Source organism: Cinclus cinclus, chromosome 21 (genome assembly GCF_963662255.1).
Source record: "Cinclus cinclus chromosome 21, bCinCin1.1, whole genome shotgun sequence".
Lineage (NCBI taxonomy): Eukaryota > Metazoa > Chordata > Aves > Passeriformes > Cinclidae > Cinclus > Cinclus cinclus.
Genome location: NC_085066.1, coordinates 2,127,288 through 2,153,608, shown reverse-complemented (window position 1 = coordinate 2,153,608; position 26,321 = coordinate 2,127,288). Strand labels below are relative to the sequence as shown.

The 26,321-nt window shown below is 41.1% G+C and overlaps 1 protein-coding gene across 5 annotated transcripts in view; it reads left to right on the top strand.

Moving 5' to 3' along the window:
• The window catches only part of GLS (glutaminase), a 185,897-nt gene extending 159,930 nt beyond the window's left edge, over positions 1-25,967 (top strand). For all 5 annotated transcript variants that reach the window (XM_062506627.1, XM_062506625.1, XM_062506626.1 and 2 more), the window contains 6 exons: positions 636-767; positions 2,174-2,266; positions 21,083-21,144; positions 22,047-22,123; positions 22,279-22,342; positions 22,699-25,967. In XM_062506627.1, the coding sequence (XP_062362611.1) occupies positions 636-767; positions 2,174-2,266; positions 21,083-21,144; positions 22,047-22,123; positions 22,279-22,342; positions 22,699-22,855 (585 nt within the window). In that variant the 3' untranslated portion in view covers positions 22,856-25,967. The remainder of the gene's footprint in view (positions 1-635; positions 768-2,173; positions 2,267-21,082; positions 21,145-22,046; positions 22,124-22,278; positions 22,343-22,698) is intronic.
• Positions 25,968-26,321: the final 354 nt, after the last annotated feature.

The following is a 26,321-nucleotide window of genomic DNA, read 5'->3' as shown; positions in this document are numbered from 1 at the left end:
TTTTGTTTGTTTGTTTGTTTGTTTGGGTTTTTTTGTGTGGGTTTTTTTTTTTTGAGCGTTTTTAGTTTTTCCTTCCTGCATAATGTAAAATCGATTATGGTGCAGTGTGTGACAAAAAAGATTGCTGCTTGGAGAGCCACAAGGATATGTGACATGTTAGTTCCTACTGGAAAAAAGTAATGCCTTTGTTCAGATTGGAAATAAGTAGTTACTGTATTATTTCACAGACACTTCCCAATTTTCTTGGGGTTTTGTTTTTTACCTTTTCCAGTCAAGATTTTTACAGCTTTTTTCTACCACCTTGCTGCAAGCTGTTCATGAGACTGTTCATTTGTGTACCACTGCTTGGTCATAATTACTTTTTTTCCAATAGATTTAAATTATCTTTCACAGTATTATAGGCTCACTGTATTCTTGAGAGCAAATATTTTTATGATTGTGGACCTTGGATTGTCACAAACTGCATTAGGTTATTGTTTATCTAAAAAGAGATAAGTAATAATGCTTTCCCAGCTTCAAGTGCCTTCCAGATACATGTTTTATAAATGCTACACAATTATCTTCAAGAAGATGTTGGTGTGTTAGAATAGTGAGGAACAATTGCAGAGGCCAGTAATTCTCTCATTGTTTTGTAGGTTGGTCTTCCTGCAAAATCTGGAGTTGCTGGTGGGATTCTTCTGGTTGTTCCTAATGTCATGGGCTTGATGTGCTGGTCACCTCCTTTGGACAAGATGGGCAACAGTGTTAAAGGAATTCACTTTTGTCATGTAAGTGGCATTGCCTCTAGGGGTTTTTTTTGGTTGTTTGGGGGTTATTTTGGTTTTTTGTGTTGTTTTGGGGTTTGTTTTTTTTTTTTGCTTTTGCAGCTCACGTTTACTGAGCCTCAGTTGGCGTAGCTGAGATCTAAGTGAATTAAATAGTGATATGTGATTGCTCCCTACATAGCAAGTTTCATCTGATTCAGGAGTGAAAGTTTAAGAATAGATGTATAGAACTTGAATTTAGTGAGCATTAAAATATGATGCCAGAAAATGGACAAGTCTGTTGTGGCAAAGCTTTGAAAAGGAACACTTCATGGGGTAATGAAAGTGCTGGACTTCAGTATATTGCATAAAAACTGTAGAACTCTGTTTACAGAGCAACTCTTATTTCATTGCAGTAAAAGAAAAAGACTGTAATGAAATACTGCCATTCTGATGTATTTTAAAACTGATTTTTGTAAACTATCTGACATAAAAGATGTCTTCATAGATGATACCTAGATGATGGGCAGACTCTTCCTAGCTTCATGTTGTGCCAGTGAAAGAGCTATGAATAGTCTTAGATAGCATTAGAAGCTGGAGAGATTTTGGGGAGGACTTTGTTAATGATTAATTAAGGTATTTTGTGGGAGAGAAGAATGGAAAAAATCTCTTCCTTTTTTTTCCTTAAAACTACCTCATAATGATGATTGCTTCATTACAAATGGGAGGTTGAACAGCAGTTAAAACTTTTCATGCTTCTACTTATCTAGCATTTGCACAGTTTCAAATTAAGATGTTACTAATTCTGGTTTAAGTTCTTCAAAGTTTCACATGAAATAGTCCTTACAACTTGACTCTAAATCCTAGAATAGAGGGGTAGGTGAAGGATTTACTGCATCAATTCTGCATTGTAGTGAGACCTAAAAACTGATACATGATTGTGGCATACAAGGGACATGAATGTAACATAGACTTTCAAAAATAGAACAGCATTGCCAAGTTCTGTAATTACAGCCTTTCATGTTGCAATTCAAACTGATTGAGAATCCATTATGTCACTCATTTCCTTGTTTCATCCTTTTGATTGAAGTTTGAGGTACTGGATCTAGCCCAGGCTATTTTTTTCTGTTCCTGAAGTGTTCCATACAGCTGGGGTAGGAATTTATTAAAATAGCTATTTTGCAAATTGCTCCTTGTTTGGTTTTTCTGTGAGAAGGGGTTTAAAGGTATTATTAGAACTTTTTCCTATAGATGTGTTACGTTCAAAGTGCCTTATGGACATGGGTATTGATTTATTAAATAAACTTCTCTTCTTACTGGTTTAAGTTACTAGGATATGATGCAAAATGTAAGTGGTAGTATTGTTATTAACTTAGATGCATTTGGCTGTCCTAAGCAGATAATAATGCATGTTCTCTAAATACTTGCAGGATCTGGTTTCTTTGTGCAATTTCCACAACTACGACAATTTGAGACACTTTGCAAAAAAACTTGATCCTCGCAGAGAAGGTGGTGATCAACGGGTAAGTTACTGTCTGTGCTCAGTGAGTATTGCTTATAGACTTCAGAAAAGAAATATGGCAAGTTCTTCTCTGAATGCCAAACTGCTCAATGACATGTATTGCATCAAAGCTTTCAGATCATCTAGTTAGTGCACATGATTAGTGGGCACCTACCTGGGTGGACCACACTGTCACAGGGTTTTGTGTAGGAGGATTTCCTACTGGATTTGGAACTCCATTTCATGCAGTTCATCTCCCCTGCTAGATTAGGTGGATGGTATCTGATGGAAATTGCCAAGAGTTTTACTGTACTGGTTGCCTTTAATAAAGACTTGACCAGCTGGTGGGCTTAGCCTTTCTGTTGTGTGCTGCAGTGCACGAGATCTGTGTTTAGCTGTATTTTCACGAGGGTATTTCTGACACCACATGACCTGCTGGGAGTTGCACAGGCAGTGAATTCAGGCATAAATAGTGCTGCAGACAAGAGCCTGCTACCTGGGGAGCAGTGTAGGCAGTTGTCTGGGAATGAACTGAATCCACTCCAGCTGCATTGACAAAATATACAAGTGTGAGGGCCTTGAGATAAGGAAAACCTCTTTGTTTTCAATACCATTAATGTTTTGACTAAAGCATGAAAATTGCAATAGGTGAAGGTACAGCAGAATGATTTTTAAAGTGCTTCTATTTGCATGTATGCATCTTAAAAATACCCAGTTTTGAATATGATTTTTTTATAAGTGGAAAAGAGAGACTAACAGTTTATGTGAAGAGCTGAAAAACTTGAGTCTGTTAGCAATGACTGCAAGTATGGATTTTTATTTTTTTTTTTCCTTCAAGTACACTAATAAATAATGTATGTTGCTTGAACAACTAGCATTCCTTTGGACCAATGGACTATGAGAATCTCCAGCAAGAACTTGCTTTAAAAGAAACAGTATGGAAAAAAGTGTCACCTGAATCAAACGAGGACATCTCCAGAACCGTAGTGTATAGAATGGAAGGTCGGGGAGAGCAGAACTAAACGAATGGGTTCTAGTTTCATTAAATTCTTCATTTTAAAAACCCTCAAGCATCTCTAGATTTAACTTTGATTTGAATATTGTTTACCTGGTGTTTCATTTATATATACGTTTTGTGTAAATTCTGTATGCTATACCAAAAAGATTGTCAAAGTTCAAGGGTGTGTGGGGAAAAAGCATGTGCAAAGAAACCCAAAGCTGTAAACTGACTTTTGTAGTTACTTAGAACACGTTTAGTTTTTAAAAAAAGAGTGAGGGTAAATCTTAGTGTTTTCAAAGATATACCACAGAAGTGGTGTGTATCTGTTTATTTTTGTTTATATCTGAGAATTTTAAGTATATGAACTTTGAGGCTGAGCAAGAACTTGTGTCCACTGAGCAGGGTCAGCATGTAAAGATAGAATATGAATTAAAATATAAAATAGTGTTCAGCAAAATACAGCAAATTCCTGAATTTCTAAATAATTGTATATTAACTGGAGATAGGTTCTGAGTCATATTATTACCCTGTCAGGGTTATTTTAGTGCAAGCTTTCAAACTTGAACAGAAACAGACCCTTGACATATACCATGCTAGTGAAGATTATTTTTTCTTTTAATCAAACCATGAATAATTATTAATGCTAATGTTGTAATAAAGAGAGCAAAAATGCCTGGCCAGGAGTGGGAGAAGTGGGGAGGAGGAGAAAAAAAACCTGTCCTGCTTGCAAGTTATCTAATGCAGCAGAGAGAAGTCTGACCCAGCTATGTGGAGTGCCTCTCTTGCTGCTTGTGCTGCCGGCTGGTAGTTATGACTCAGAAATCTGCCTTACTAATAGTGCTGTGCTCCACCCTGGAAAGGAATGTAAGCAATCTGGGCTTTAGAGTGGTAACCAACTGAGCAGTGAGCAGGAAATATGTTCACAGGGCAGCAGATAGGTAGATCTTATTTGGAACTGTTCACAGTTAACTTATTTTTCAACCGTTTCATGTGTGTATATGTTCATATATGAAGAACAGAGGTTTCACTTTATTACACATGAGCCAATTCTTAAGAAGTTATCATTAATGGCTATTTTTTTGAAATGGTTTTGAGTTTGCAGCTCTGTCAGCTTGCTGAGAAAGAGGACTTGCATTTTTCTACAGGCTGCTGCATCTCATAAATTGCATAATTTGATAATTTGAGTATCTTGAGTAGGGTGTAGCTCCAGATTATATATTTAAGCTTCAGATAGGCTCAATAGGCAGTTCCAGACAGAGGTGAAAGACTTGCTAAATTCTTAACACTTGCAGGAATTAGATTCTTAAAAAAGCTAAAAATCTTAGAAAAGCATTCTCTATAGAGTTTTATCCTCTATAAATTTGCAAATAATCTGGTACATCCCATCCCTAGTACACATCATGGAGTCCTGGTTTATCATACTGGGCAAACTTGCCCAGGCAATGCTAAATGGTATTTACTGGTAGGGGATTTTAGGAGACAGTGACAAACAATTCTGTAGTAACACCTTCACCTCTTCTCCTTGCTCCCTTCCCCAGTTCCTCTTCCTTTTTTTATCTAAAACTCCAAAATGTGGACATGTGAGTTTTGGCTAATGGCAGAGTTAGTTTTTTCCTGCCCCTTTTTTGACTCAGCTGGATGTTCATGAGTTTAGGAAGATGCATAAAACAGAGCTGATGTCCTCTGAGAAAGCAAGCTGCCTTTAATTATTCTGTTTAGGTATTGCTAGTTTTGCATAAACATTTGAAAAAGCTCTGACTAAACCCTGAATAATCTTCGTTTAGCAGAGCATTGTGAAAGGATGGACTTCCTGTCTTTGAAGCCTGGGATGAGAATATTTAAATAAAACAATATAGAACATCAATTTTCAATAAATTTGATGCCCTGCTGGGATGAAGAGGCAGATCTGTGGTGCAGATGTCAGTCATGAATTGCTGAATAGTAACTACTTCATAATCTTATCTCTGGTAAGGTTAGGTTTGTTAGTGCTTATCCTCAAAATACAGGCAAAGTCTTGAATTATAAAAATGTCTTGCCTATTTGAGGATTTTGCAGTAAACTAGTAGCTACAGAGACATAAGTATTCAGATCCTGCAGAATTACTTTACCTGAAATACCCTCAGTTGCAAGAGGGAACATAATGTGTCTGTGCTGCTAGTGGAAAGTATTTACAGTGGTGACATGTTGCTGGATGACTTGCTGATTTAATTAAAAATGGAAAAGGCACCATGCAGGATTTGCTTGATCTGATTCTACCCACCATGATTTTTAGTACTGTTTGAAGCCACTTCTGAAGATGTGGTTGAGGATGGATAATTTTTCCACATGAGGTAGAGTCAAGTCCTGTATGGGAAATACAAAAATAAGAAAACTACTAGGTCTTTAATATGCGTAATAAGAATCTTTAGGGTACAGCTTAAACAATCTATAAATATATATGTAAAAAAGCATATGTAATATATGCTTTTGAAGCCTGCCTCAGAACTGAAGGCAGCTTCTAGCTAGGAAGAGTCAGGAGGAGACTCCTCTGAACCAACTGTTCTGTAACTTGCCCACACTTGTCATTTCTTGCCCTTTCTGCCACGTGTGCAGGTGGCTCCTGTTGGTGGCAGGGCACCTGGGGGGCTCAGGTCACCCACCAGGGGCAGGTGGGAGAGGCTGGGCCACAGAGTTTTAGTCATTCCATGTGTGAAGTCTGCAACGGTTTTAGTGTTCACCTGTGCTACAGTAATAGCAATTCTTGATATTCAAGCATTTTAGCTGTTTGTTTGTTTTTCTTTGTCAGCATCATTAACATTTCATTAGAAATGTAAATGCTTTTTAAAGATTTATTTTAGCATTTGTGTTGTACCTTTTGGCTCAGTTGTTAAGTTACCTGTCTCGTTTTCCATTTTTCATTTGCATTGTATGTTATTTATGTATCTTGATTTCCAGCATGCTTATTTTTGTATTGTTTAATAAATTTATTTTAAGCTGATTTTTTTATTGTATTTTTTTTTCTCTCAATGGAGAACAGATTTGTTCGAACACATTTTTTAGATTGATAGTTGAGATAGCACTCTGTTCTAAAAAAGATTCTGGAAAAGTAGGTGAAATAAGCAGATTTAGTGAAACCAGTCATTGAACACTTTCCTAAGATTTTGTAAACATTTTGTACAATAATCTAATTATTTTTCTCTTTGAACTGTTGTTTTGGAAAGTTGAAAGCAAAAATCGAAGTAGCAAAACTTAGTCACCGTGACTTTTTAAATAAAGAAGTCCTGGTGCAGTAAAGTTTAGTTTTGAAGATACTGATTCAGTCACATGGAAAATATATGGTTAATGGTGCCAGTGTAGTAACTGCTGATCCTGAGCATTGTGAAGGGAAAAATACAGCTTTGTAATCAATCATTTGCAGCAAAGGAGTGGTCCAAACCCCACACTGTAGTGTGGGGTAGTGATGGTGGGGCCTGCCTATACTGAGGATGGTCAGAATGGTGAATTTAGCTTTTCTGTAGACTGGTTTATAAGATGAAGTTATTTGTTCTATTGTTGTAAAATTAGCTGAATGTTCATTACACTTAAAAGCATCATATATCAAAAGAGTTTATTCTCTGAAAGTCATAAAGATGATGGGAGGAAAAAGAGTAGTAGGTATGAAGAAAGAGCCACAGGTGATTTACCACAAAATAATTTTGGCTCTTATATTGTTGTTTTCAACATATATTTGTGTCAGAAGACCAGTGGGTGGGTAGATGAATAAGAAGGCAATGGATTCAGAGGGTGGGGGGTGGGGGGATGAATTACATTCGTTTTTTATTGCTCATATATCTCTTGGTCTTGATACATACATGTCATTGATGCACAGTAATTTGTGAACAAAGGAATTAATTATGAGCAGCATTTATGTACAATGGTTTAGTATCCTAAACATTGTTTGTAGGCTTGTACTGCTTTTTATTTTAAAAAAATATTTCTGTAGTTTGTTTTTTTTGAAGGTTCAGAATCAGTTATTGCAGTGAAACAAGAATAAACCTGTTTCAGCAGAATTCTTATTAGAATGTCTGAAATACATCTAACAATTTGCCTTCAGTGCAGTCTCGTTGAGGATTTGAGTTCACATATGTCTATAGTGGTTGGAGAATTGGCAAGAGGCATAACATTGGGTAGAAATCTTAAGTGTTTTTTCTTTTATCATGCTGGCATCTTGTCTGTCTCATTTGTCTAGTCTGCAAGTGCATGACTAACTACTGTATGTAAAGGCTTGGTTGAGTCATGCACAACCCCATTTTCTTTCAGGAATTCATGTCTTAGTATGCTGAATAATTTAAATAGTCTAAATTATTAAACTGCCTACCTTGAATCAAGTGTGGCTTCTGATTTGCCATTTGCTCCTTCTACAGAATATTGTGTGCAAAATAAAAATGCTCTCTTTTACAGTTTTCGTGCAAGTAGGAGTTAATTTTACTACTGCCGTGTAATCTTGCTTTATGCAGACTTTTGGTATAACTTGAACATTGAACATTTAAATGTTTTTGCAAGACTTGAGTGGTGCCACTCTGCCCATGGTTCAGCTACTCCTGACAATGCCACACGTGTTTCTTCTGTGCACAGCAGGGGTATGCAGTGGTCACATCTGAGGCTGCAGCTTAGCTGAATAAAGCCTAGAATGGAGATGAGTGGCAGAAGTGTGGTGAGGGCAAGTTTGTTGGGTATTTTGTTTGTTGTTTTGGTTTTTTTTACCAGTTCAATTTGAGCAGGACTTAATCGAGGCAATAAAGCTGGCATGGGTGCTTGACCAACGACAAGGCAGGTGGATGTGTAAAGAATAATTCTTTGACACCTCAGCACAAAGGCTGAGGAGGAAATGGGGTTGAAGGAAGGACAAGGGGAAAAGGAAGTAATTCTAGAATGTCTTCTGTCCTCTAAAATGTTCCAGCCAACAGTACTTGGATGTATTGTATGTGCTAAGCAGGCATGTGGGGCAGCATAGCTGCTTTAAGGTGCTGCTTCCTCTTTTAGAATCTTTTAGATTAATCTTTTAGAATCAGAATGCTCCGATTCTGACTCAGCTGGCACATAGCTGTGCCTTCACGTGGTTTTACAAAACTCACGTGCACACATTGAATTGGAAATTTATCTTCATGTTGTATCTTTCCTTAAATCGGGCCAGATTTCCTTAGCTGGGTGCAGTTATTGTAACCTCTCCAGATGAGGTGCAGGGGCACTAGTGACTGTGAACAACCTGAGAAGGAAACCACGAGCTCACAGACCTGGCAGAGATCTCTGGAGATGTTGCAGTGCAGCCTCTGCTCAAAGAACCATCTAGTGTCACTTGGATTGTGTTGCTCAAGGGCTTTACCAGTCAAGTCTTGAAAACCTCCAATGGTGAGGTTTTGTCATCTGGCTGGGTAAGTTATCCCAGTGCTTTAATGCTTTGATTAAAGAATTTTTTCCTAACCTACGGTTGGAATTTTCCCGTTCTGTAGTTTGTGATGGTAACTTCTGTGTTTTCACTGAATGCAATGATCTTGCCATCATGCTGTAGTCTGTTGGCTTTTAGGTAGTTCTGGAAGTGGCATAGGTAAAAATGGCTTTTGGTCAGCAGTAACTGGTATTTTCACTTCCTGCTGTATTTTTCCTACAGGATTCTAAGTACTTTTTCATTATGTCATTGAAAATGAAGTGATTTAGGGATTTGAAAAGGCCCTTTTATTCTATTGTTCCTTTTATTTTTCTATTGAAGCCAAACAGGCTAAATGCAAACGTGGAAGTGTGTTATTTGCTGAGGGATGGCATGTTACTGTTGTGACCCCTTGTGATCAGAGCACTTGTCAAAACAATGAACTGAGAACACAAGTGGAGTGATAGGAAGAGATAATGTTACTCATTTCCTGCTGATGTCATTCACTAGCCCAGCTTTTTCCTTGAGGCAGGCAAGTTTGTTGTTTGTTCAGGAATTACTCAGGCAATCATCAAGGGTTTTTTTGGACTCATAGACCTGCTTTTGGTTCAGTGTGTAGCTTTTACTTTCTGAATGGAAAATACATTTCACACTTCTTTTGAAGGGCCTCTCTTAAAATTCTCCAGCCTGTAATTATTGCAAGTCAAATAATAAAAATGTAATCCTAATCTGAGAATAAACTTCTTTGATTAAACATGTTTTTAAAAAATCCCCACTCATGCTATTGCAGTGCACGATTAAGAAATATGACTGAGAATATAAAGAAGCAGGCTAAAATAGCTGAATATGTTTTACCCCATATACCAAGACTGCTGGGGAATAGTATGAATGTTAGCAGTGTTTAAAGATAAAAGCAGGGAGGCAAAAGATGTATTTAAGCTAATAAATATTTCCAATACAAGGAAGACATGTATGGAATACATAGCCTAAAAATAAGATGAAGATTTCTAGAAATTTGATCCTAAGTGTTTAGAAAGAGCCTTCACAACAAGAGTAGAGTGCAAGTGTGTGGTAAGAGTTCTCCATTCTGCTTTCAGCCTGTAGGGTGGAGTCAGTCTCTTGGTAGTGCAGGTGTCCTTTCAGAGCAGAGTCTTTTGGCTATGATTCCAGTTGCAAGTCCTGTATTTAGGAGTAAACTGTCATCCACAAATTGTGAAGTGTCTGCAGGCTGGGAGCGTTTCCCCACTCTACTCTGTTGTGTGGATATCAGTGGTGTCAATAGGTCCTTGAAAAGGCAGACACCCTTTTGTCCTGTCTGTTTAACACAGCTCCTGTCACTAAAGCACCCATCAGCATTCCACTTGGTTCATGTGACTGTGGTTCATCCCAGTCCTTTGGTCCCAAATCTTGCTCTGTTAGTGATGTCTATGTCCATTACTTCAAAGCTCTTGGGTTTTTTTTTTTGGTTTTTTTTTTTTTGTTTTGTTTTGTTTTTTTTCCCTGCATCCAGGATCAATGGCTTAGCATTCATTCCCCTTTTTAAGGTTTCTATATTTCCTGTGGTCTTTGTTGCAGAACTGTTTAGCAGGCTGAAAAGGAGCTACCAAAGTTGGTATAACATTCCTGTGATAGTTTACCGGAATAATTATTTTACCATTTCTGAACTTCCAGCCATCATTATTTACTAACAAAGTGTTCCATTGCTGATGAGAAATGTGAGAAAGAGTAGAGTAAGTTAAACTCTTCGGCAGGGTCGTTTTCTTGCAAAACTTGGATGCTTTGGACATGTGGCAGCGTCACTGAAGTATTTCCATCCAAGCTGCTGCTGACAATTGCATGCCACCTAGAAATGAAAATTTGCCTGGCTGTTATCTTAAAGGGTGTAAGTCTTCATGCTTTAAATCTTGCACTTGATCTAGGAAACTTTTTGTTGAAAGGGTTAATGGACCTACCATTCTTTTGTCATACTGTAATGGCCAACAGTGCAGCAGTAACACCTTTGGTCATCCAGGACAGGAGCCAGGTCAGGTTTTTCTGCTACTCCCTCTTGTTAATTCGCAGTTCTGTGGAACTGCCTGGGTCACTATTATTCACTTCTGCTATTCTAATTTGATTTTCTTTATTGGGTGTTCGAGAACTTTTCTTGCTGGCACTGTTTATGAGTTTATGGATGTCCATGAAAGGTCTTTTTAAAAAGGAACAAAACCAAAAATGTGGAATCAGCCAACTTTAATTCTTAAGTTTAACAAAGGATGATTAAATTCTCACTTGATATTTTGGGGGTCTTCTCAGCGAGGTACTTAATTCTGTTGTTTCCAAAAGCAAACAGTGTGTTAATTCATTGGTACCAGAAGAAATTGGAAACAGTAGGTGGAAGCAAGCGTGGCCATGCTCACTGTAATCTAGTGGAGGCAACTTTGGTACTGCGTTTTCTCTCTTCTTCCCAGTATTTGTGCCTTCTGAAATAAAGGGATGGGATGGGTATACCCATACCAACATGGATATTCAGCAAAGGATAAGACAGAACAAGAAATTGTTCATGAGCAGCTCTTGAGATCAGCTCCTCTTCTGCCAGGCTCATCTGTTTGTCCAGGCACACACAGGAAGGGACAGGGAAGCTTTCCAGTCACAACGTTATCATCTGAGCACTGGTGAAGCTTCAGCATTAGGTATGAAAGGCCTTCTGTGTTGGAGAAGTTCGGGTGATCTGTTGTTCAGGGGTATCTTTGACAGCAATATTGCCTGGGTCCTGCCTAGTACCTGTTTTTGATGCTTCATACCAGGCTTATTTCCCTGGAAGTTTCTTCCAACTAAAGAAGCATCTGTTCCTGGGGTCCTGTAATCTAATCCTGATGGAGTCAATGGCTCTGAATCTTGAGCTCTGATTTCTGTGGTTTTTTTTCCCCCTCTGTACGCCTTGAACCCAGTTCATCACTAGTGTTGGTTTTATCTGCTAGAAGGGGGAAGTACAAAAACCCAGTGTGCTTCCCACATTTCCTGCTGTCCTGTTCCTGGTGGTGGCACTGGAAAGGAGAAACTGCCCCATCCTGGATATTCTTACAATATTGTGTAATAATTTCTAGTAAAATTGACGTGGTATTCCCCGATTCCTGGGGCAGAGGTCTTTGTGTGCCAGGATCCAGTTACACTTCGCTTTGTGTGACTGACTCTCCACCTCTGGAGATCAGGTTCTGGAGTTGGGATTAGTGAACCAATTAGTGAATGGTTGTTTCTTCTGCCTGCCTCAGGGGAGGCAGAGGTGGGAGTGGGGCAGTTCAGGAACGTGGCTGGCCAAAACAGCTTGTCTCACCCTGTGGGCTTGCACATCTCAGGAGTGGAATAGATGGGCATGGTGTTTCTGAAGGAATCTCAGTTGCAGAAGGTAAGTGGATGTTTCACTTACTCTAGTAAACATTTTGTTTAATTGCTTAACTCTTAATTCATCATAATTAAATAGTCTTATCTGTAATTTAAACAGCATCAGTTTACTAATACTTTAGAATTAATCAGTAGTCAGAACTGTAAATAACAAGTGTAAATTCCCAGTGTGTGTTGCCATTAAACAAGGTTTCTGCTTCTGTCATCGAGGGCTGTTCTGTATTTCAGGCACTTGAGTAAACCCAAACATAGCATAAAGCAGATTATGGAATCACAAACTATATTGGAAACACGGATTATTTCAAGTTCTTATTTACAAGATTCTAAAGCTCATTCAGCATTTAAAAATTAGAATAATTAAATGTAATAATCTCTTAGCATGCATTGGCTGAATTAATTGTTGAACTGAGCTCAGTCCTATCTGTGGCTCTCTATTTATTCTGCGTAAGTCAAAGAATATTTTTGGACAGTTGAAGTACTTGCATCTCCTGCCTGAAAATGTTTAGGGTGAATTCACAGGTAGAGAGGTGTTGTTTTGAAGAGTACAAGTGTTACAAACTCCTTCCAGAAATTTGTGTCCACTTGATGACCATCTTGTCAGCAAGAGGTTGGTGCTGGAGATGAATTTTTCTTTCATGGCTTCAAATGTGATTGGAGGAAAAGTACCTTCTTCTCACAGTTACTGCTTCTTGTGTCCTTAAGCTTTTTAAATTTTATGCCAACTAGTACAGTAACAGAGAAGAAGAAAAAAAAGAAATGGATGACTCTTATGGTATTGTGCTCATTTTTAGTAAATACCATTTTTAGATGCTTTTGAATACCTCCATTAATCTAAAGTATTATGAGAAAAAGGCTTCAGGCAGAGATGGATGAAGAAATGCAGTTTACTGTAACATGTGGCATCAATACTCTTAATTATTTGCAATTTTGGATGGCGTAATCCAGTACTTACTTCTCTCAAAAAGGCTTGAATCAGAGGGGAATGTGAATGATGGAAATCCATTCGATGCCAGTAGATGGAAGAGGGGAACAAGCCACCTCTGCTCAGCCTTCCCTCCAGGAAAGCTGTGCTTCTCCTGTAGCAGCCTTAGCCCATCTGTTTGGCAGTAAAGCAGACTGAGTTGTTCTTAGGTTGAAGAAAGGGTCCTGGTGTCAGGAGAAACCTTTGGTGTATGTATTTGGTTTAATTATTTCTTACATTCAGCTGCATGCACAGCTTCTGTCACAAGTTCCAGGACTGAGCTACTGGTGCAGGCTGGTTTGAATGTTTGTGCTCCTGTGTCTGAACTGAACCTAGTCAAAACTCCTTGCTCTGGTTTTGGATTTTAAACAGATGATTTTAGGAGACTATTGAATTTATTTTTTTTTTTTGTCGGTGCCTACCACCTCGTTCAAAAATTTAGGAAGTCAGAAGGAGGAAGTTACTAGCTTTATTCTGAAAGACTGGATTTGGATTCAAAACAATGTGAGTAGTTGAATTGCAAGAAGATATTTAAATACCTACTGGGATTTTGCCCAGCTTTAAATAAAAGTAATAACTCACCAGTGTGCTGGCTTGCCTGAGGGTTTTGCAGCTCTAGCAGCACAGTTGGTTTAGAGCTGCTTTGTGTTTGGGTATGTGAAAATACTGCCTCTTGTGTGGCTGCAGTCTAGACATCACTCATGGGAGAAGCAGCTTTCAGTGTTTCAGTACATGCATGGCTTGTGTTTGAGCAGGGCTGCTGGAAACTGGAGTGAGGAATAAATAAACATTTTGTTAGTCTGTTGGTTTGATATCAACAGCACAAACTGTATGGATAATTGCTGTGCAAACAGCATTTCAAGGTAATTCCACCAGGGAGACTCCAGAAATAAATTCTGTGGTAGCAGCTTTGAAAGTCACTTGTGGCAGCTTTGAGTCCAGAAATAAACACTGCACCCACAGCTGGTAGAAGTGAAGGAGCTGGGCATCATCCTCTGTCCCCAGCTGTGAAAAGGGAGGACCTTGCACCATCTAGAGGAAAAGAAAGGATAGTCAAAGGGATAGAAAAGGAACTGGGGAGAAAACCTGACAAAATCTCATTTCCTGTGTTAGTTTTAAAACGTGGCAGAGTAGATATTGGCAGATTCTAGGGTTATGTTTCCATTTTTGTCACGTGGGGAAACAAGGATCAGTAATGCAGAAAACAGCCTAAGGAGGTGGTGGAAGTCATCAAGAAGAAATTAAAGTTTTATGGAACAACTAGCCTCATCTATATTTTCAAATATATCAGTATTTTAATGTGTGAATAAATGAATATGCATTAATTTATACATCTTCTAATTATTTATACTATAGTGGGAACAAAGTTTCTCCCAAGGAACTGTAAGTTTATAACTTCTTAAGACCCTGGTGTTTGTTTAAATCAGGGAAGGAGGCTCTGTCAGAGGCAGTTGGTGTTGGGTTGCTGTAGAGCTGCATGGGGTCATATGATCCCTTTACTGAAAGCCTCACTTTTGTGTGCTTCAGGAAGTTATTTAGAGAAGTTACCTGTTCTTGTGGAACTGAATTTTCTGTAGAATAACATAACGTTGAGGCTTAAATCCAGGAGCTGTTTCGAGTGCCTTCGAGGACTGTCCATCCCTAAAAATATCCATGGACAGAACCTCACTAGCAAGCTCTGAGACCACTTCAGAGGCAGTCCTGACCTGGGTGGGCATCTAAAATAGTCTGGGATTCATGTAATGAATAAAACATGGCACTTAGGTCTGGGAGTTGTGTCCTGGCAGGTGGCTGGCACTGGAGGGGGGCAGGTCAGGTCCTGGCTGTTGAGATGGAGGTGATGCTTGGCTGGGCTTGGAGGGCTTAGAGGTTGGTTGGGTATTTATCTGTAGTTCAGTCTTAGTTTTGACTTTGTAAAATATGTGCTTTACTTACCCTTAGGTAATAAATTCTACTTTATTTCATGGGAAGCAAAGCATAATCTTAATTGCAAAAACAGGCTTTTGACTGAGCTTTCTTTGCCTGTGAAGTATGACTTATCTTCATATTGAACAATGGTATTTTAGAGGAGAACTATGGCTGTCTCTTTCAGACCTGAATTTTTTCTTGTATGTGGACACTAGAGAGTAGACTCCAGGATATTAGAAATTAAATGTAAATGCAAAACTGGCCTATTTGTAAAATAAGTGATCCTGGATACCTGTGTTCCACTCTCAGATCCATCCCTGGTTTATTTTTGTTTATTTTTACTTTTAGAGACTACTTGTATTCTTGAAACGTCAAAATCCATTTTGTGCAGGCTAGAGGGGTTTTTTTCCCCTGTTTGTCTTTGCTGTATTTTGAAACTCTACATGCTGGGAAAAAGCTGTCTAAAGGCTATGCTGCAGCATAGGTGAGTTATAAGTTCAGTGTGTAAAAACTGGATGACTGAATGGGTTGGTTTGGGCTCCAGCTTTGCTCTTTGCGGTATCTGTAGGTTAGCACTGCTGTTTCAGAGTTTATATTGGCATCTTGGGTTTCAGGAATTGTTTTCCATCGATAAAATAAGCATCCAAAAATTGGCAGCTCTTCCGAAGAGCAGGAGGAAGGGATTGCTTTTTGCTTCATCCCCTGGTGACCCTCATCAGGGGATCAGCTTTAGGAACAGTAGCTGAACAGTGCTACAGTGAAAATGAATTCCTGTTGGTTTTAGAGCTTTTATTACTTGGTGGAATGGATGGTGACTCGTGTAAACTCTTTGCTCTGCCTTCCTCGTTAGTCCCTGGCCATGGCTTGGCACGGGAATATGCAGTTAATCCCATTCACTCCGGGGGTGCTCACCTTGGGCAGCTTAACCATCTATTTTCTGCCTTTGGGAGCTGACGCCGCGCTGAGCCGGATTAGCTGTGCCGTGTGCCGGTGGAACACGGCGCTGCCGGGATGCGCCGCTTGGAAACGGCAGCCGGCGGGTTTTCCGTGTGAGCAGGGGGGTGTGGAGCCGTGCCGGGTCACCCCGGCGAGGTGACGCGGCACGGGGCGTCACGGCGCACGGAGAAGCGCGCCTTGGGGACACCTCCGGCGAGCCGGGCTGGCTTCCCTGGGGATGAGCTGCGGGGCTGAGCGCATTTCCATTGCTGCGCAGCCCTCCGAGGGCTTGGGGGGAGCATAACCCGGAGCCCTGCTTAGCTGGGACCTGTTCTGAGGTCCCAGTGCTGCTGGGACGGTCACCTGTCCTTAGGGAGTCGGGTGCTGACATTTAAATCCCAGTTTATCTCTACACCTCTGTGCCGCGCAGGGCAACGTTTAAAACTTTGTTCTCGGGGCCGGTTGGCCGCGAGGACAGGGTTCCCTGAAAGGAAGTGTTGGGTCCCATTTTAAGCACAAAAAATGGGATGGGAGACAAGAGCGTGGGGCATGCGTAGTTCTCTCAACTAGCTCTGCTCTCTCTTTTTAACTCCTCTTGTTGGTTTTGAAAGTCTCCTGTCAGCGCACTTGGTCTGGTGCACAGTAAAGTTCAGATACAGCAAAGTTCCTTAGAAACAATATCCATTCAAACGTTTTTTCCTCAGTATTTTGAACGTCTCTTCAGAAGGCTAACCTGTGGTGTTAGCCCTAAATGTCATGGAAAGAGCGTTGGAGACTTTAGGGGAGTTGTTTATTTGTCCTTGTTTGGCTTGCCTTCAGCAGCACTATTATAAACTATAGGGTTTGACTGTATTGCTCAGCCACCTGAGGAAACAAAGTTGGAAGTAATACTTTTTTCACAATGTTAATTCTGTAATCTTTTCAAAGAAATGAGAGAGGGCAGAGCTTTCTCAGGAAGCAGGACACAGTAGGAAATTAAAATCCAGACTCACTGACCTTTTTTAGCTAAGAGTCTCTCATGGAATTAATCCTGCTTTGAGCTAAATTAATTTTTTTCTGAAGGATTTGCTTTCCATTCATGCACAGCTGTTTGGCTTTTCTCTCCTGACCCAAGAGCAGTGTGGGGCAGAGGCTCTCCCTGTCCTGCTGGAGGCATCTCAGTGCCAGCAGAGTGGGGACAGAGCCTGTGGTGACAGGGACACACGGGCAGGCACAGAGCACAGTGCTGCTTGGCCTTGGCTCCTACTCCAGGCTAATGATAAAGGCAGTGGGCAGAATGTGTCAGGCTACTCTCCCTTCACCAAGAGACCATCCCTGGGACTCAGTTTCCCACCTTAGTGCCACTAACAGTGTCTCTGAAGTGTTTGGAGAGGTCTTCTGTGCATGGCATTAGAGCCAGGCAGTGGTGGACACGCTTTTCTTCAGTTAAAAAAAATCCTCTAAACAGGTCTCTGTTAAGAGAGAAGTGATTCTATCTCAGAATCACTGTTGTGTGGGCATTTGGTATTAGCCATTGTGAGATTATTTAAATAAATCTGGATTTGGGTGGGCAGCTCAGGTAGGAAAGACTGTTTTGTTACAAATACTCCACCAAGGCAATTCCTGCTTTGCAGCCAAGCCTTTCAGATCAGTTGGATGTTGTTGAAATTTCACTTGTAATAAGTAGCTTCGGCATATTAATACTGAAGTTAAACTTCTTTGGTGGAGTTTTTCCAGCTGGTACACTGAGAAACTGAAAACCAGCCCTGCAGATGTCATGTCTTGCCTAAGTCCTTTGTGCTTGCAGAGCAGGGAGCAGAGCTGTGCACGTGCTGTGTGCTGGGCCATGTGCTCCCTGCTGCAGTTCCTCTGTTCCTCTGCATCTGCTCATGTCAGCACTGCTGCTTGAAGGAGATTTCTCTGAAATTTTTCAGCATAACCAGGCTCAAGACATGTTTAAAGTAACTGCTACAGGAAAGCTTTGGGCTAGGAGTCACTTTGACACTGAGTTTGGCTTTGTGGCTGGCAGTGCTGTAGCTCACTCAGTGTGTCCATTTGGGGTGTTTTGTCCTTTTGGAATGATGTTTTTTCTCTTTAATTGTTTGCCTTTTTGTCCTCTGTGTTTATCTGGAGTACCTGCTGCAGCACTGACTTCCTGCCACTCTGAACTCCGGCTGTTTCCTTGCTTTAACTTGACCTCAGTGCAGTTCATGAGCAACAACAGCCTTGATTTTTCTTTCTTGAGCTGCTCACATCCTGACCCACAGAGTCACAGAACCATTAATTGCAGAGGTGCTTCTGGAGGTATTGGTCATTTGGCCATCTCCAATGTGAAGCAGGACTTGGATCCTTCATAGCTTTGTCCAGCTGAGTCCAAGACCTCTAACACCTACGACAGCTGAGAGAGCTACCAAGTTCCTCTGCTTCAGTGCATGCAGGTTTTCTCTCTTGTTTGACAAAAGCTGCAACAATTTCTGCTCTGGGTTGGATCCTGCCATGCAGCAGGGTGTGATCCATCCAGCTTGTATAAAGCAGAGGGACTCCATCCCTTCTCCTTTCGTTAAATGATCAGAGTTAGGGAAGTTAATTACTCTGTTAATAGTTGTCCTGCTGAATTTGTTGGGTTTTTCCTGCTTTTTGTATCCCATTACTTTTAGTATTGGACACAGAGCAAATTTCCTTCTGAAGTAAACAAGAAGAAATCCTTTTGTCTGGACTTGAATTTGTTTTTGTTTTGATCTGTCAAGAAGTTCAGTTTTAAAGGAAAGTAACCTTTGATTTTACTTGATTTATCTTAAGGAAGGAGCAGCTTTGACCCCTCCCAGATTGTTGAGAGATGGGATCTAAGGCAATTGTGTTACAAAGCCTCAGGAATCTCCAAATTACATTTTGTCACATCATTACAGAAAACAAAAATTGCTTTTCAGCAAAATCTTCAGCTGAATCCAGGATTCTGGGTTCTGACTGCACTTGGGAAGTTGCTTGAGGAAAGGAATGTGTGCTATTTTTGTTTTATTACTTTAATACATATTTGCATTTCCCAGAAACATCAAGAAGCCCAGCCAAAATGATCAGTTACCTCTGAAATGTTTTTTTTTTTTTTTGTATGAAAGACAGAGCGTCCATTGCTCATCCCAAATCCTGAAAAGGGAGAGTGTTGATCACCTGCAGGACCTGAAACACGGGAGTGCCACCAGCCCGCTCTGCCTGCGGGACCCCAGCGGGCTCTCCCTCCCCGGGGAGAGCCCTGAACCTCCCCCATGAAATGCAGAGATTATACAGATGAACCCCTTTCACTCCTGCAGCCCCCATGAAATGCAGAGATTATCCAGCTGAACCCCTTTCACTCCTGCAGCCCCCATGAAATGCAGAGATTATCCAGCTGAACCCCTTTCACTCCTGCAGCCCCCATGAAATGCAGAGATTATCCAGCTGAAGCCCTTTCACACCTGCAGCCCCCATGAAATGCAGAGATTATCCAGCTGAAGCCCTTTCACACCTGCAGCCCCCATGAAATGCAGAGATTATCCAGCTGAAGCCCTTTCACACCTGCAGCCCGGTGCCTGGAGCAGATGCTGTCTCTGCTGGAGGGTTTGGCATTTCTCTGTGGCTGGGGTGGTTCCTATGGGAAGCGCAGGGGTGAGGTTGGGTGGCCGCTGCCCCGAGCTGCCCTTGCTGCTGCAGGTCCCTGTGGCTGTGACAGTGCAGCCTGCAGGGCGCTCCTGCAGCTCCTGGCCCTGGTGGGGCTGAGAGGGGCTGAGCCCAGCCCTGGGAGCTGCCCGTGGGGTGGCAGGGCTCAGCTGGGGCGGCCAGCTCTGCCTCCCTGCTGACCTGCTGAGGAGTCTGGCTCGCTGGTTTGGCTTGTGGCGCGAGCTCTGAACAAAATCTTGGTGGATGGAGTAGAATCGCTCAATGCCAGTCCTCTGAAACGCTGCTGAAGCCAAGCCCAGAGGCCCAGGCTTTGTCCCCGGGTAGGTTTAGGGACAGCCCAGAGGGTGAGAGAAGGGAGAGAGTCCTCCAGGTGTTCATCCTACAGCCCTCAGTGCAAACTGCAAAGGAGCTGCAGGAGTTCGGGTGCTGGAGTGAGCGTGGCTCCGTGTCCCCTTGCTATTTCCATCCTGGCCTTTGTGCCTCCTCCTGCTTTGGTCTCTCTTGGCCTCGGTGACTATTTGAGGTGCAAACAACAACAACAATTCCACGGCTTTGGTTTAGGAGAGGCACAGATGTTGGCTCATCTGTGGTCCTGTGAAAATGCACCAGTGTTCTTGCAGAAATCTGTGGGAGACGTGCTTGTGGGTGGGGATTTTTCACATTGTTTCTCCTCCTTGTTGTACAAGGTCAGTGCATCATCAGCTCCCTCTTTTCTCTCTGTCACTTGGCTGGTGGCAGCAACAGAGCTTTGTAGACTCATAAAGCAAAGCAGCATTTAGAAAGTTTATTGGAAATTACTGTGAAATGGTGCCTAGAAGTGGCTGTGTCAATTTATGAAAGAAGCTGATGTGGATACTTAAAACCATCTAGCTTGTCATTTTTGGCTCTTGTTAAAACCTACAGAGTTGTTATAGCCAGGATGTGTTAAAAATATGCATGGGACAGGGTTGGTGTACCCTGACAGTATAATTTCTTAGTAGAGTAATCAATACAGCTGAGAAACAGCACTAATTACCAGAGACTTTACCTGTGTCGTGCTTTAAGCCCATCTTTATCTAAAAAGATCCAACTTTATCTGCTTGGAAACCTTGCTTATTACATAACAGAACTGCCTAAAATGGTTTATTTGAGGAAAGTCTGTATATTGGATGTATGCAAGGATAATCTGTAATACGCTGGGGGGAAAAGGATAAAATCTCTTCTGCTGACATGGATTTCTCCTGGCATTAGAAATCTTTGCAGTTAGTAAAAAGAAATTGTACTTTTCCAGAGTAGATTTGCCTTATGGGAAGTCATGGTTTTATAAATTGTGCAGAGTGATGCTGTTTGTGCAATTCAATACTTGGTGGAAGTATTGGGCAGCTGAAGAGAGAAATAGGGTTTGCCCATAGAGCAAGGCTCATATTTTTTACCACAACAAAGCAGAAATTCATTGTTTTCAGTTCTTTTACTGTCCCTAACAACTTTCAGCCTTGGAAAGACAGACCTTGCAGTACTGGGAGCAGAGCAAGCTGCACTGCAGAGTGTGGTCAGACAAGGGGGGGATACAGTTAAGTTCACAGGCACTGGAGCAGCTGGCCCCACTGGGTTTTGTTTTTGGGGAAAGAAGATCAGTAAACTGGAACTTAATTTTTCTTTGTAGGTGAAGTCTGTGATAAATCTGCTGTTTGCTGCCTACACAGGGGACGTGTCTGCACTCCGGAGGTAAAAGTCAGTGGGGGTTTGGGAATAGGAATGCTGCTTGTTTGGTTCCTGCTGTTACTGTTTATTTAGGAATTTATGCACGTGCACTGTCTGTGCTGGGGACACTGAGCTGCATGAGCTAGAGGTTGAATATGTTCACCCAAAACCCAACCGAAAGACCCAAACCTAACCATCAAAAATGTACCCTCACACTATCCTGAATCCCACTGTGTTCCATTTCTTTGGATCACAGTAAAACAATTTCTTTAGCCATTTTTTATAGCAATGGCAGAAAATCCTGTCTGTACTCTCACCTCCTTTAATGTTCAATTCTCAAAGTGCCACCTAAATTCAGATTGGAAAATGTACATTGTTATTGGACAGGTTAGGACATCTAGCTTTGCTTTTTAAATCTGGAGGAGAGCCTGGAAAAAATTAAAGTAATAATGGTAGGAGACTAAATAAGAATTAATTTGGCTACACTATATCTAAATATAATTAGTGGGTGGAACAATGTATATAGTTTAACTCTGCTGTCCCAGGGCACCACAGTGTGAAGCAAGAACTCTCCCAATCCCTTAATGCTGCTCAGGATTTTCAGACTCGGGAGACTTCCTGGGTACAAATTTACTTTACCTTATGTGGCTTAGCTTGTCCACGTACAATTTAAAATCAGGGTGTTGACTGTTATGTTTTCTGCAGATGTTTTATTTATGACAACTAAAGAGCAGGAAGAAAGTTAAGGCACTGAGCTGGTTTTTGTAGCCAAAGCCCCTTTCATCATCAGGAAAAGGATGGTGTGCACGTGGTGCTGCCACATCCTCTTGTGGCAGAGCAGTGTCGTTCCACGCTGGTTTTGTCACATGCTTTAGATTGCCTAAGACTTGCCTCTGCAATCTCTTCTATTTTATTTTGTTTTTCAGGTTTGCTCTGTCAGGAATGGATATGGAGCAGAGAGACTATGACTCACGGACAGCCCTGCATGTGGCAGCTGCAGAAGGTATTGTCCCCTCACACAGCATTTGCTGTCTGTCTGTCTGTCTGTCTGCCAGCTTGCTTCAGAACATCCATGCTGTCTCAGTGCATACCTGCTTTTGTCTGTACATACATGGATGTATAGAAGTACATGCACTCACAAAGTTGACTTTCCTGTAGGACACGTGGATGTTGTTAAGTTTCTGCTGGAAGCGTGCAAAGTGAATCCTTTCCCCAAAGACAGGTGAGTGTTTTTATTGCTGGTTTGGAGGAAAAATGCTCCAGTAACACTTCCCTAGTCCCCTTGAGGAGAGGTGCCTGTCAAATCACAGTGGAATGTATTGAGCCAGTCCACTGAAGCAGGGAAATGGGATCCTACTGGTTCTCTGTAGGTTCTGCAGACTGAGCAGGAATGGAAAATGAACCACTAAACCCATTATTTCAAAGGTTATGCTCAGCTTAATGAAGTTCCACAGTTACTGAACTGAGCGTGGTATGTGTGCTGAACTATTAGTGCAGTATGTAAAGAACTGGATTTGTGGTGCTTTTTGGCCCTGTGCTTAACGTGCTGATCTTAAAATGCTGTGCTGCTTTTTGTAGGTGGAATAACACTCCCATGGATGAAGCTTTACATTTTGGACACCATGATGTTTTTAAAATTCTTCAAGAATATCAGGTCCAATACACGCCATCAGAGGATAACAACGATGGGAAGGAGAACCGAACGGTTCATAAAAATCTGGATGGCTTGCTATAATCATCTTCAGCTAGATCCTAAGAATCCAGTCACTTACCTATTTAATTGTGGTATGCATAAGTAATGAAGAGCGTGTGTGTTTCTATCTGATAGTGGTATATATTTTACAGAAGCCTCTGTTACTTCAGTGTTATGTTACAGGAGTTTCTATACGCACAGGACAAATCCAATCTCTTCAAAAGAAACAAAACCAACTAAGAATCTCCCTCCATAATGTGAGCAATATTACCTCATGCTGCATATAATTGATGTATAAAAATATTTAGCTGTTGTTGGCTTTACTGTGCACTACTTAATTTATTTTTGTGTTCTATGTGAACTCTAGTCCGTGGTCAGGACCTTTTCTGCTTGAATTTTTGTTTCTTTATTCCTCTGTTTCCAGTATGGCCAGGATGAGCCAGAGTACTGTCAGGTATGAGCGTCAGTGAGGTTTTTTGAAAGCTGAGGATGCTGATGTAGATTTAGGCTGGGTGTGTTAAGTAAGGATCTGCACTTACCTTTGGGAAAAAATAGAAAAAAAGAATTCCACACAACCTTGTTTACATAATGTAAATGTCACAGAGTATATAGGTGACACTTGTCAATGGTCTAGGCTTGTTCTTAGAGATAGTCTTGTCAGGGAATGTGTTTTAAGGTTTGTTTGACCAAATGGTGTAGGGGAATGTGACTTGTAGCTCTGGTGTGTAGTGAGATTTTTGTCTTGGGAGTGTTTCTCTCAGTTCCCTTTGTCTTGCCTCCCTCCTCCCTCTCTGTGTTCAGCTGCTAAAGTACTTCCCTGTGGCCGGGGAACACGGGTGCTTCCACTCCGTGCAGGTGTTCCTTGCAGGTAGATTTGCACTACCCCTGGGGGCTGCCAGCTGCTGCTCCTGCTGGCTGCCCGGGGAGCCAGCGAGGGCAGTGGAAGTGCTTGGAAGGCAAAGAACCAAACCAAATACTACACGTCAATCTGAGCTCGTTTGGGCTTGTAGTAAGGAACACGGATGGAGTGAAACAGCTTTAAGGAGCATAGAGCCAATCAAAACAGGAGCAGAGCAGGAGATAAGCCAGGTTTTGGGGTACGTTCTCTTCTCGCACTGCCATCAACCAGGGAGCAGGATAATGCATGGCTGGGATTCCCCTGGTGTAGGACAGGAGTTCAGCACCAGGAGCACAAGTAAGTCCATGCCTTTTGTGGTGAACGGTGGCATTCATTGTCTTGCCACTGAAGCCAGCGTGGCACGTGCCCTGTCGTGGAAAATGTAGATGCAGGTATTTGTAGTTTGCAGAAGTCCAATATTGCCACATCCCCCTGTCCCATGTACTACTGCTTCTGCCAGTAGTGTGGCACAAAAACCTCAGAAGTGAGCAGTCACTTCAGGTATTCACAAAACACTACAGTTGTTGGACATAGGCAAGGGTCTTAGCACAAGAGTTTTAGGCTGGAATCGTTTAGCACATGGAAGAGGAGATTGTGCCTGAGAATTGTGAATATGGTGGTTTTTATCCTAGCATGTAGTGTACAAGTCATTAGTAGATCTCAGAGTTCAAATTTTCTGTGTTTTGGCACCAAAATCTTCTGAAATAATACCCAAATTCTTCCTAGAATGGCCCAAGCACTTTATAAAGATGATCTGAACCACATTACCCTCCTTTAGCAATGAGTACACTAAGGTTTGGAGAGAAGTAACTTCTCCAGAGCAACCCAGCAGGTCAGTATAGTTGAGAATAAATCTTTCAAGTTCTGTACAGTCTCTTGTCAAAATGCCATACTGCCTCCCTGAAGGGGGAGGACAAGCCACATGGAAAAGTGCTTGGTACTCATCACAAGCAGTGCTGTCTTCATCATGATGAAATCTTGAAAAAGTCTGAAAGTCTGAAGCCCTCAAATAGCATCTTGAAGCTGGCTGGCATGGTTATCAAACACTTTTTCTTAAGAATCCTCCTGTTCTTAAGCTGCTTGGGTTTGTTTTTTGGGTGGTTCGTTGTTTTGTTTGTTTGTTTGTGTTTTTTATTTTTTATTTTTTTTTTTGTTCTTCTGAAGATCAGCTATTTTTCTGAAGGCTTCTAAACCATTTTGTCTTTCACACCCTGTGTCACGGCCACCCCTGTTGTATCCAAGAACTGAATGAAATGGCCTCTGTTTTTTTTGTTGAGCCACATCACTCACTGAGTAGCACAAAACAACAGATTTATGGGCTTCGGTGTCAAGGAGTATTTTCAGATGGATACTAGTTCAGAATTACCAGTTTTAGTGCTAATCTTCCCTGTTTTGCCCCTATTACAATACACTCTATAGCTTCTCAGAAAAATACCTGATTTAGCTTTATTTAACTGACATTGCATTGTTCAAACTGGCATTTTTAAACATAGGCATATTATATAGTACACGATACAAACAAACCAAAACCAAAAGAAGGATTTTAACTGAGCTAACATTGAAGATCATAGCTGTCCCTAAACTTAATGCTTTCATACTGAGTGCTTTTAGCCAGTCTTAGCTTCAGTGCATTTTTGCTGGTTAGTTTTAGTATTTTCTCATTGTGAGAAGATGGATTACTTTGTAATGTCCAATTCAGCAATGCAGCTACTTAGACATGGCGTTATTTATAAATATATGCAGTACATTGGTTTGGCTGTTCTTCATTCATGACACTGACATGTAGATTTTACAGTTAAATAGCTTTTGGTTATCTTACCCAACGCTGACTTCGTTATGCTCCAAAGAAGATTCCCCCACTCCTTTGTTTTTATGTCATATATGTTTCTTCTGTATCACAACCTAAAATCGTTCAGCTAACTTAATGCTTTGTACTCAGAAATATTGTGGTAGTCCTAGCATTAATTAGCCTTTGTGAACAAACTGTATTGTACCAGATTTTTTGCTTCAGAGCTGGACTATCCGTGACTATACTTACTGGCAGTGTACTTCTGGTCATTGTAACTGACTGGGCTGATCTTGACTTTTAGATTCTGTATTGTGGGGACTAGACAGTGATGAATGTATTTCTAGCAGTTTCCCATGAATGAATCTAAACTTGAGCTGTACTGGTTCTGAAAATGAAAGTTATTTATTTTAAGAAATAAAATCCAGATAGTGTTGCTTTTTACAGCATAATAAATGGAAATACCAAGATGATGGTGGTGCTGGTGGGTTTCATTGGTTATCTGTGGGACTGCCATTGAAATGTCTTCAGCTGTGGGAAGACTGCCCTGGAAAACCTACTCTGGCCATTTCCATTGTGCAAAGCATACAGGAAAATCAGAATGAATTTCTGTAATGTAGCATTTTTCTGATTTTTGTTGGTGTTTATTTTGAAACCTACACGTGCAGAGCTGTGTCCTTTCACTGGTTGCTTTTTGTTAATGCTGGGATTCTGGCCAGGTACTCTGAACAGGTCTAGCTTTCTCTTGACTTACTCCTGCTATCCTTCATCACACCACCAGTTTCTTTCCTTTATTATTCTTCTGGCTGTACAGTTCATATAAA